The sequence below is a fragment of the Leopardus geoffroyi genome, chromosome E1, assembly GCF_018350155.1.
Source record: "Leopardus geoffroyi isolate Oge1 chromosome E1, O.geoffroyi_Oge1_pat1.0, whole genome shotgun sequence".
Taxonomy (NCBI): domain Eukaryota; kingdom Metazoa; phylum Chordata; class Mammalia; order Carnivora; family Felidae; genus Leopardus; species Leopardus geoffroyi.
This window is the reverse complement of record NC_059330.1, coordinates 47,838,019-47,850,049: the sequence shown is the minus strand read 5'-3', so window position 1 is coordinate 47,850,049 and position 12,031 is coordinate 47,838,019. Positions and strand designations below refer to the sequence as shown.

General features: G+C 38.8%; 1 protein-coding gene across 7 annotated transcripts in view; it reads right to left on the bottom strand.

Moving 5' to 3' along the window:
• The window catches only part of HELZ (helicase with zinc finger), a 163,994-nt gene that overhangs the window by 65,745 nt on the left and 86,218 nt on the right, over positions 1 to 12,031 (bottom strand). For all 7 annotated transcript variants that reach the window (XM_045489482.1, XM_045489478.1, XM_045489479.1 and 4 more), the window contains 5 exons: positions 11,397 to 11,575; positions 8,443 to 8,561; positions 6,972 to 7,117; positions 5,113 to 5,260; positions 1,086 to 1,269 (listed from right to left, as the gene is read on the bottom strand). In XM_045489482.1, the coding sequence (XP_045345438.1) occupies positions 1,086 to 1,269; positions 5,113 to 5,260; positions 6,972 to 7,117; positions 8,443 to 8,561; positions 11,397 to 11,575 (776 nt within the window). The remainder of the gene's footprint in view (positions 1 to 1,085; positions 1,270 to 5,112; positions 5,261 to 6,971; positions 7,118 to 8,442; positions 8,562 to 11,396; positions 11,576 to 12,031) is intronic.

Below are 12,031 nucleotides of genomic sequence, written 5' to 3'. Positions count from 1 at the left end.
TCTTTCTTATAGCGACGCATCTATTCCCTAATTGTGACAAATCTCCAAATCTCCGAATACAGATTTAATACCAATCTGTACTCTTCTCTTCTCTGGGCCAAACAACCCTAGTTCTTTCAACCATTTCTGACTCCTAAGTGGCAGTTTTTAGACCATTACCTATCCTAAGTCTCCTCTGGGTGCATCCTAGCTTACTGGTAATACTCCTTCTAAATGCACACCCAAATTCTGTGGGATTTGGACAACACATGGTATAGTAGAGCTATTTTGTCCCTATACTCTAAAAACTGTTATTCCCATGAAACCTAAAACTGTAATTGTACTGACCTTTTCCAGCACTCATCTGATACTATTGCTTCGTATATTTCAAAGCAGAAACTCTACAGCAACTGATTACATGAAGACAATTTAAATGAGCTGCTGGTAACTATTCACTTAGGAAAGTCTACGGATAAAAACAAACTGTGCCTTGGGGCGCCCGGGTGGCTCAGACGGTAAAGCATCCGACTTCAGCTCAGGTCATGACCTCACCATTCGTGAGTTCAAGCCCCACGTCGGGCTGTTCTGACAGTTCAGAGCCTGGGGCTGGCTTCCGATTCTGTGTTTCCCTCTCTCTGTCCCTCTCCTGCTCATCCTCTGTCTCTTTCTCTCAAAAATAAATAAATGTTTACAAAAAAACAAAAAGCCTGTGCCTTTAAAAATGGATTTACACAGAATGTGCTTGATGGGTACACGTTTTCAAAAATCTTTACGAACAAATCAGTCCTCCGCTACAGTATAAGGACAGTAGGTGCCATACGCTCCTGTGACTGTGACGATCACATACAGATATAGCGGGTGGCATTCACACAAGTATGGCCACTGGAAATTCCATTTGTTCCTACTTCTTTTATTTGGATATGAAAATGTAATAAACATGTAAATGAGCTTGACCTTTAACTGTCAAATTTGGCATTAAAGAACTCGGTATGAAATAAATACAGTTGCTTGTCCAGAAAAGAGATCTTGGGGATTAAAAATCAAATGTGTACACACTTCGGGATTTAAGCATCTGAATAACTTAATTCATTTCGATTAATCCTTACCTTGAACATTTAGCACCCTTTCTACATTAACATCAGATAATCTCTTTTTCCGAAGTTCAGCACGTATCCTAAACACTTGATCGGCGTACGGAGTCACCACGCCAATACTGCCATCATCCAACTTCCCCCATGCTACCGGCCACTTCCGTCTCAACTCTTCCACACGTTCCACCACTTCGAAGACCTTTAAAGAAACACACAGATGCATCTAAAGCTATGAAGTGTTTGGAGGAAAGAATACAGTAACTGAAACACGTGTATAAAGGATGTCATTTTAGCGAATGTCATTTAAAAACTACCTCTAAACAGGAGTGATGCTTTGCTGATACGAACACAGAAAGAAAATTTTTATGTACATTTCAAACAGTAAAATTCTACAATAATGCACCCAATGAAAACATGAATATCAGAGACAATGTAATGGATACGTGGCCCTCACCCTTCAGCCTCCATTCTTTTTTTTTTTTTTTTTTTAGGTTTATTTTTTATTTATTTGGCAAGAGAGAAAGAGTGAGGGCACAGAGACAAGGAGAGGGAGAATCCCAAGCAGGCTCCGCACTGGCAGTGCAGAGCCCAACACGGGGCTCAATCCTATGAACTGTGAGATCATGACCTGAGCCGAAATCAAGAGCTGGACGCTTAACCAACTGAGCCACCCAGGTGCTCTTAGCCTCCATTCTTAAATGGGGACAGGTTCTATTTCCTATGTAAACAGGAGGACAGGGATAGGGCCATGAAACTAGCAACCCAACTAGGGAATCAGAGAACCAAGTCCCGGTATTTCTCAGTCCATTCACTCCAGGTCAGGTCAGTGAAATTAACAGCCAACCAGAAGATTCCTAGAGTCAGCACCACCATTAATTCTCAGCAGTACAAGACCTAGCACTGTCCCCTTCCCCCACTGATACGACTAAGCAAAGCAGCCAACAGCTAACATCAAACCATAGCTGGGACTAAGACAAATCTGGATTGAAGAGACGCTTTGACAACTCACTGCCTTCCAGTAGTACAAGTTTGCCCAAGCCATTTCCTTAACCTTGCAATAAAGTAACACCACATTTTACCCAACTGAATTTTCTGGACTCTACTTACTGGATTATTAGTATGACTTTTAGTGTAATTCAATGTATTTTAATACAACAAATTGATCAAACACATTCAATGCTTGGCAAAGTGGGAAATACAATGATTAATAAAACATGTTCCCTGCCTGCTAAGAGATTATTGTATATTTAGAAAACAGACTCTTAAAAAATATCATATATATATATGTATATATATATATATGTATATATATGCACGTGTGCGCGCGCACGCATGTATATGCATACGTAAATGGTAAGCTCAACAGAGGGTCAGGCAAGACTCTATGGGCATAGAGAAGAAAGTTTTTTAATTGCCTTTTAAATACATTATTTATTTACTATTTGGTAATAATATCTATTTAAATTTACAATGTGAAATATGCCAAATAAAATTTGACAGTTTTTACTCAAGAACTTGAGGGTTATCGGCCAGGAGGCAGTCCACATTGCCACATACAAAGTCAATGAATGCCAGAGATAGAGACTAGAGTCCCCCTTGTGACAACGATTTAATAGCAAGTGCTTCAGATGTGCAGATGGCCCAAGGTTTCTGAAAAGTAAACTAGACTGAAGACCTGGACTAGACTCACTACAAGGAATAAGAAAGGCGGGCCGGAGTCTACCGCAATAAGGAATAAGAAAAACCTAGGTTTACCCATTTGGTTAAATACGGGGGTAGATGAAAGCTGCGGAGACACGTCTCCCACCCACCGCCAACCCCAAACACATACACAGAGTTCCTACCGCTGAGCAATACAGAACCATTTCCCCACTTCATCCCTCTGTGAAGGGATGCATAAAACTGCAGTCAAAATACACAGACTTGGAATGGTGATATGAGGAGCTGGGGAAATTTCTATCCCAGACAGATAGCTGTTAAGCTGGTCAAAATTAGCAGACAATCATTCATAGTCTCTGGAGACTGATTAACGAGTTTATAAGAAATTAATTGAGAAGCATTTGTTCAACAAAGTCTACAGACACTAAGAGGGAGGCCAGGGCATTCAAGCTAGGGACTGCACCCAGCCCCCCACAGCTCCGTGTCACAGAAAAGGCTGTCTTAGCAGCTGAGGGGCAGTTCCCATCTCCTCTATTGAGCTCCCTGGTGTGAAAAAGCTAGTCTAGGCGGTTTTGGAGCTGGTGACCATCAGATCCCATTTGCCACAGCTCCATGCTGCAGAAGGCCTACACTGAACAGTTAACAGCAGTTGACTTTCTTGTACTGACTTCTAACTATAGACCTATGATCAATTTTTAAAAGGAAAGATGAATTACTATTACATAGTAAGACCCATTTCTGTGTAAATAAAATGAGTAAAGCATGGGACTCAACAGAAGAAAGGGAAATGGAGATCATAGACCAGAAACCATTCTTCTAATGACCAACAAGCATATGCCCTCCTCTGGGTTTCCTGAAGTCCAAGACCCTACTCCCTCGTGACAACCAGAACCTAACCCAAGGGTCCCTGGCCTGCTGGCCCTAAAAGTCTTCACCAGGTTTTAGTCTGCTGCCTGATCTGACCATATTACCCACATTCTCTCTGCACCTAAAAAGTCAGAAACTGTAAGAGAACCATACAAGTTACATAGCACCTAATAGCTTAGCAACACTGTCATCGGGGCCTGTGTGATCTCCCTGGAGATCCTGGAGCACATGACTCTGCAATTCAAGTCTGACTTGTTATTATTATTATTTTTTTAAGTTTATTCATTTATTTTGAAAGAGAGATTGCGTGCAGGCACACGAGTCAGGGAGGGGCAGAGAGAGGAGGAAAGAGAATCCTAAGCAGGCACCAAGCTCAAGGCAGAGCCTGAGGCAGGGCTCACTCTCACAACCTTGAGATCACAACCTGAGCCATTATCAAGAGTCAGATGCTTTTGGGGTGCCTGGGTGACTCAATCTGTTGGGTGTCCAACTTTGGCTCAGGTCATGATCTCACAGCTCGTGAGTTCGAGTCCCGTGTTAGGCTCTGCGCTAATAGCTCAGAGCCTGGAGCCTGCTTCAGATTCTGTGTCTCCCTCTCTCTCTGCCCTCCCCCAGCTTGTGCTCTGTATCTCTCACTATCTCTGTCTCTATCTCTCTCTCTCTCTCTCAAAAATAAATAAACATTAAAAAAAAATTTTTTTTTTAAGTCAGACACTTAACTGATTGAGCCACCCAGCCACCCCCAAAATGATAACTCATTTGAGGAGCAAATGGATAGCTCAGTCAGTTGAGCATCTGACTCTTGACTTCAGCTCAAGTCATGATCCCAGAATCGTGGGATCGAGCCCCAAGTCAGGCTTTGCGCTGACAGCACAGAGCCTGCTTTGTTTGGATTCTGTCTCCCTTTCTCTCTGCTCCTCCCCTGCTCGTGCTCTCTCTCTCTCTCTCAAAAATAAAATCTCTCTCTCTCTCTCTCTCTCTGCCCTTCTGCCCTGCTTGCACTTACTCTCTTTCTAAAATTAAAAAATAAATAAAAAATAACGATGACTCATCTGAGTATGTACTATGAAATATAATCATAGTCTATTTGAGATGGCTAACTAATAATTATATGAAAATAATATTGGCTTTTCTTTTAAACAAAGTCATATATTTTGTATTTTGTCATAGGAAATGTAAATCAAAGGGTGCCTGGCTGGCTCAGTCAGTGGGGTAGGTGAGTCTCAATCTTGATCTCTGGGTTGTGAGTTTAAGCCCCACATTGGGTATAGAGATCACTTAAAAATAAAATCTTAAAAGAAATGTAAATCAAATGTAATCAAAATGTAAATCAGTTTTTGTTTCCCACAGGGGGTTCATCATGAACAAATCAATGTTATACAGAAAGAATAAACGTCCCCTACCACTTTCATGCAAATAACACACAATACGATGTCAACCCCAAATCTTAAACACTCAACAAGAACAAACTATGTAATTGAGAAAATGTTAACAATCTGCAGAAGAACTTAGGTACCTCTGCATTATTATAAAAAGCTGTGCTATTTTTTTCTTGTACATCTTCCCCTCGTGCTGTAAAGAAAGTTAGTGGGTAGAAATCCTTGTGTGCTGGTTGCTTTCCACTGGCCATCAGTTTGCCCTCATAGAAGAGCTCAGAGGTGTAACTGCAAAAACAAAAAAAGACCAAAATACATACATACATACATACATACATTCATAGTAATTTATCATCAAAATTAATTCCACCCATAAAAAAAATTATCAGTCAATTTTAATAATTTTGCTTTATGTCCATAATTAATTCAACACTTATGAGGGCAAGATTTTCTCCAAAAGTAACCACAGCAGTAACAACAGGGTAGGCTCCTGGTATACCATTGCTAAATGAATTGATCTGGCAAGGTATGAAGCCAGAATACAGAAAGAAAAGGAAGAAATGACAATAGTTCAATACTAGATGAAAAGCTTGCTCTATGAGGAAATTGCAAGCTACTTTATTTTCTTGGTTAATACGTATTTTTATTTATTTATTTATTTATTTATTTATTTATTTATTTATTTCCCAACGTTTATTTATTTTTGGGACAGACAGAGACAGAGCATGAACGGGGGAGGGGCAGAGAGAGAGGGAGACACAGAACCGGAAACAGGCTCCAGGCTCCGAGCCATCAGCCCAGAGCCTGACACGGGGCTCGAACTCACGGACCGCGAGATCGTGACCTGGCTGAAGTCGGACGCTTAACTGACTGCGCCACCCAGACGCCCCCATATTTTTATTTATATGGTTCATTTACTTACACATGCAAACACAAAGACACATAGACCCCGAAACACAGAACTGAAGGACACTCAAGTTTTCAAATGTAAAATGAATACTTTTTCCTGCTGAAGATAGCAAGTATTTGATTTATTACTGACTGAAGAAAATGACTGGCAATAATAAAAAGAGAATCACATTTTAAGACATTGATAAAAGATATACTCAAGTCTAAATTTACTTTTAGATCTTATTGTTTTCAGAGAATCCTAAAAATTGTTTTCACTGACTCAAATAATTCTATTAAACTTTAAAACATGAGGTTTTGGGTGGGGTTAATGACTGAAAAGGAACACAAAGGAGCCTTCCAGATATTCTGTTTCTTGATCTGGATGCCGGTTACATGGGTGTGTTCAGTTTGTGACTGTTCACTGAGCTGTCACTTATGATATTTTTAGTTTCATGGATGCATACTACATTTAATAGAAAACCTTTAAAAACTTTATGACTAAGTTTCATGGTTTTTCCTTCCTTCCTTCCTTTTTATAACAGATTCCTTGTATAACATAACCAGACATAAAAGCAAATCAGTATGTCAATATATCTGTTTACTACATGACATAGTTTTACATACGTATTACATATTTAGTCACAGAAAAACATCATGACTGGTAGAATTTAAAGTTGTAGTTTCCAATAAGAGACTCTTAAAAACTGAGAACAAACTGAGGGTTGATGGGGGGTGGGAAGGAGGGGAGGGTGGGTGATGGGTATTGAGGAGGACACCTGGTAGAATGAACACTGGGTGTTGTATGGAAACCAATTTGACAATAAATTTCATATTTAAAAAAAAAAAGAAAGAAAGAAAAGAAAAGAAAAGAAAAGAAAAGAAAAATAAATAAATAAAGTTGTAGTTTCCAGAACTGCCCTACTTTGTGAAAAATTGCAGCTGACTTTTGAGGTATTCTGTTACAGAAATAAAATTTAACATAATTTCCAACACTGGGGACACCATATAACTGTGCTGGGAATAGACTGTCCCTAGTAACGGTGCCATTTTGAGTTCTCCTCTACCACACCAGAAGAAGGGTGACACAGAAGGGGCAGTTCACACCTACTTGATGATAGCTTCATGGGAGCGGTAATTCTCACACAGGAGGATCCTACACGGAAACTCGGCAGGGTAATGCTCATAGAGTCGATCAAGTAATGACACATGAAGGTTTCTCTCCCTGGCAAACTCGCTGTAAACAAAAGGACTGAGCTGTAACAGACAAACATACAGAGAAAATTTAACTAAATACACAAGTAGTATTTGTATAACCTACTTATAAAAAGTCCATTATGCTGAAACTTCTGATGTACTAAATCTCAATGCTGGAATAAGCAGAATCAAAAATATTTTCTCTAAACAATTTTACTACTGTACAGAACTTGGCTAAAATTTCTAACTTTTCACTTCATTCTATCAACTGTAGCCTATAGTCAACAAAGGGCTCCTCCAACATAATAATAAACAGCTACTACTTCTGGAACTTCAGGGATACAACCCATTGCATCACTGGGGGGAGTCAATGAGTTATTTCACTAAAATTGATCAGCTATTTAAAATGGTGAGCTGAGGGGCGCCTGGGTGGCTCAGTCGGTTAAGCGGCCGACTTTGGCTCAGGTCATGATCTCGCGGTCCTTGAGTTCGAGCCCCGCGTCGGGCTCTGTGCTGATGGCTCAGACCCTGGAGCCTGTTTCAGATTCTGTGTCTCCCTCTCTCTCTGACCCTCCCCCGTTCATGCTGTCTCTCTCTGTCTCAAAAATAAATAAACGTTAAAAAAAAAAAAAATTAAAATGGTGAGCTGGAAGGATACACAGCCTCTGACTAAAAGATTTTTAATAATTAGTGAAATAACATTTTTTTATCTCATAAAGTATAAGGTTAGTCACTCTTGATCATCCCTTTGATCGCTAAAGAACAAAATTAAACTACTTTTGGCAAAGAAACAAAACAGAATTTCTTCCTCCACATTCAACTCTTTCCTGGATGTCTTCATGGCTACACCACTATATTGGTTCAATTTCAACCGCGGCAGAAGAGAAGGAACTTCAAACTGCAACTTTGTATAACAGGTATTAATAGAAAAAGTGTACTTCTCTTTCATATATAGGTATTGAAAATTAGTCACATTCTTTGAGATTGGGACTATTATTTTGAATTAGGTGTACTTTGTTCCCTATGATGGCGGGGAAAAAAAAAAATCAACCCTTCATGAAAACAAATGTTAGGGACAAGAATTGGGGAACTGTAGGAAGAATCATTAAAATTTATTGTATAAAGAAAAGAATTCTATTCTATTCTTTTCTATTCTATTCTACTCTATTCTATTCACCCTATAGAAATCTGAACTTTAAATTCAAAACATGAAAATTATAAACACTGATAGACTCCTCCATTCCACTCTAGATCCAAAACAGTGGGATGAAGTACTTAAACTGTAATGGATGGCACAATTTCAAGGGATGTTTTAGAAAACAGAATATTAAACAGGAAATTGTAATTAGAAGTCCCTTCACGACGATGACGCAGAGGGCACGCACCTGCATGTGGTCACCAGCCAAGACAATCCGCGTATTTTTAGCTGCTAACGCTAGAGGCATAATGGTTTCACACTCCATGGCCTGGGCAGCTTCATCTAACAGAATGTGTGTAAAAAACCCTACAAAGTACAGTATAAACACAGTAAAGCAGATTTAAAACAGCAATAAAGGTAGCAGGAGTTCTGTTCTTTTCTGCTAAGGAAAGACTTCAGTGTGCTGATTTCAGAGTTAGGGGTACTTTTAAGCCAATCCTGAATTTAGAAAATCGTCAATTTAAATCATTATTTAAAGAACAGAGAGGACAGGAAATAACCATTTTACCCAATAATAGATATGAAATGGTATTTGATGCTAAGGGCCCCAAGATTAACAGTTGATGGAGTATATATAAAAAAGATGTTTAAAGTACAAGATAGCAGCTTTTCACCAAAAAGAAAGACCAGCAACTAAACACTGACAGTCTTCTCACTATTTATGTGGTGAAACATCGAAACTAAAATAATGGTAGTTTATAAGTAATTCTAGCTTTACCATGCATATTAAACATTAAAATAAAGAAATCATACCTAAAATCTAATATAAGGGAGAAAGTTATAATCTAACCTTTACTGAAACAAAGGGGAGGGGGTAACTGATTAGCAGATTCACTAATTTGATTATTTAGGGTTTGTTTCATGTGTTTATATATGTGGCTAGACAGACTGATAAAACTGTTTAGTCTTAAGAGCCTACCCTGGCTGGGGAGGGGGAATCACTAGAGTGCAAAAAGTGAAAGGTGAATGTCAAAAACATGTTATCTAATGTCCCCCAGATGCAAACCCCACAGTAGGAGACATCCCACATCTTGACTGCCACCGCCACTCACACTGGGGCACAGGATTCCAGTACAGAAAGGAAGGGAAAGTCCTGTTGCCCCTAAGGACAGAAAGAGACAAAAATCTCCTCACGGTCTCAACGTGGAGAAGGAAAATGTTCTGCCCTACTGTCAACACACCGAGGCAGGAAGAAGGGGGTCTTCTTTTTATTAGCATAGCAAAGAAACAAAATGGTTTCTCCACAAAATGACAAGTTATAAAACTCGCTGGGTTAATTAGCTAGCTGCCTGTGAGGAGGGCCCAAGAACCTAACCTCTATTTCTATGTACACCAGCAAGTTCCAAACTATCTTTTTATGCAACTTTCTAACGCAACTTGCTTTTAGGTTGGGAACTTTCTAAATCGTACTGACCAGCAGTGATAGCCACCCATATCATCCACTCATACAAATGGCTATGGTTGATAGTGTATGTATCAATCACTGTTGTCTATTTCCTGACAGTGGCCTAAACATGATACAGGGCCCTGTTAAGGAGACTTTGTGCTTTTTGTCCTACAAAACTAATTACTTGAAAACTACTGTTTTCATTAGATAACGTTTTAATTAAACAGAGGTAGGCTTGAATCAGCAACGGGATAAATCATGAAACTGTTATAGCTATTGCTAAAAGCTAGTAAAGGTAACTTGAATTAATCAAATTAATTGAGCCAGAGCCTTATCTATAGAAGAACCCTCCCTCCACAGGGCTGAATGAAATGAAATCAGGTATAAACACCCAGAACAAAGCACACAGGCAACTTGTAAGTGTTCTTCTACATTCTTGCTCTTCAAAGCCTTTCTTAACTTTCTCACAAAACTCTACTGCCTCGGAGGTTTCGGCATTTCATCTAAGCGGCACACAGGCAGAGTAGAACCATAAAGTAATGAGACTGATTGTTAAATAAACATACCAAAATTTACATTTCAAATAAGTGTTGTTCCATTCAAAGAAGTCAGTTGGGAGGAAATAGAACTCATTCCAATGATGCAGTCACTTTTCAAAACATTTTTGAAACTCTGCTTTTGTAACTGCCCTCACCAGCCAGCTATGAGCTGCGTGCACAAGAAAATAAGTCTCATTACATGAGAGGCACGTCTCTCTCTCTCTCTCTTTTTTTTTTTTTTTTACCCCTAATGGTATTGCTCAGTTTGATCACCTGCCTTATTTACCAAACATGTCTCAGAAAGATTTTGAAGCTGTTCTAAAATTAAATCTACCCTCAAAAAAAAAAAAACGTCTGGCCACCATTCATTCACTTTAGATAAACAGAGGTTTATCAAGGGCCTCCAGGTGTCTATACCCTGGGCCAGATGCCAGGAATTCAAGGTGAAGAGAACAGTATCTACTTTCCAGGGACTTGAAGGTTCATAAGAATCTGTCACTGGCTCTGAAAGCAATTCCAAAAGGAGAGAGCAAAAAAGTGTTGAGCAATGTCGACCATGATAATATGGCAGCAATAAATGAATATCCTTCCAAAGCAAATACCTTAAGGTGGTACCACTTTTTGATGGTTAAGTTCTGCCATATGTATCAGAATTACTTGTCACCTTGTATCTGTACTTCATATAATATTAGCTTGACTTTACAGATTCCTGTACTTCAATATAATCTTAATAGTATGTCTAAAAAAAAAAATCTATCATGATTGCTGTCTCTACACTATAAAAGTATTTTACAACAAAAACTTGAGAAAATTGTAAAAAGCGCTACTATCCAAGTTTGAATTTTTCACATGACTGGTAGTAAGTAAATGCCATCTGATCAGAGAACAAATAAAACAGTAGTCACTCAAAAGTCTAAACTAGGGGTTGACTTTTTTTTTTCCTTTGTAAAGGGCCAAACAGTATATATTTTAGGTTTTGTTGGCCATACAATCTGTTTCATCTACTCAATTCAGCTGCTGTGGCACAAAGGCACCCATAGGTAATACACAGTTAAACAGGCATGGCTGTGTTCCATCCAATAAAACTTTATTTACAAAAACAGACAACAGGCCAGATTTGGCCCACAGGCTATCGTCTGCCAACCCCTGGTCTAAACTGAATGCAGAGGCCCCAAGCATTCAGGGACACCCTATCTGTGTCTTGAGTCAGCATACCAGGTTCAAGGTCCAACTGACAGAGGTACTGGGAAGTATTCAATGTAACAACCACCACTCGGTGTTTAAGAATATCTTCTTTCTGTGGCATCTGAAAGGTGGAATGTGCGCTTGAGATCAAACAGTACTGATGCACAACTGGGTGGACAGTCTTAACCCAGCGATTTCTGAAATATACCCTATAAAAGAAGACAATATTTCCTATTTATATTTATTAACATCTTACCAGCATTATAAAAAAAAAATGACATTATTATGTGAAGACTATGGTATCTGGAAATTCACAAATAAATCCGATAACCATTAACACTCTACTGAATTAAAATTTAACATACAACTGTGAGTTTGCCCTACCAAAAAAGGATTCAAGAAGAAAGCATATGCACGATCACAAAATAAGTATTTATTTTTAAGTGTTCAGATTAACCTTACCGCAGAATGATACACAGTTTCATAAGCACTATAGTTTTTAAAATTCGAAACATTCCCCCTTGGGAGTTACTTTTTTTCTAGAATATTCTTATAAAAATATACTTAACTCATATTGCAATTATCTATGCTAACAAAAAACAGTGAGCTGTGCACCTACAGTTATCTGCGTTTCCCATCAGAATATATTCTTACACCTATATGTA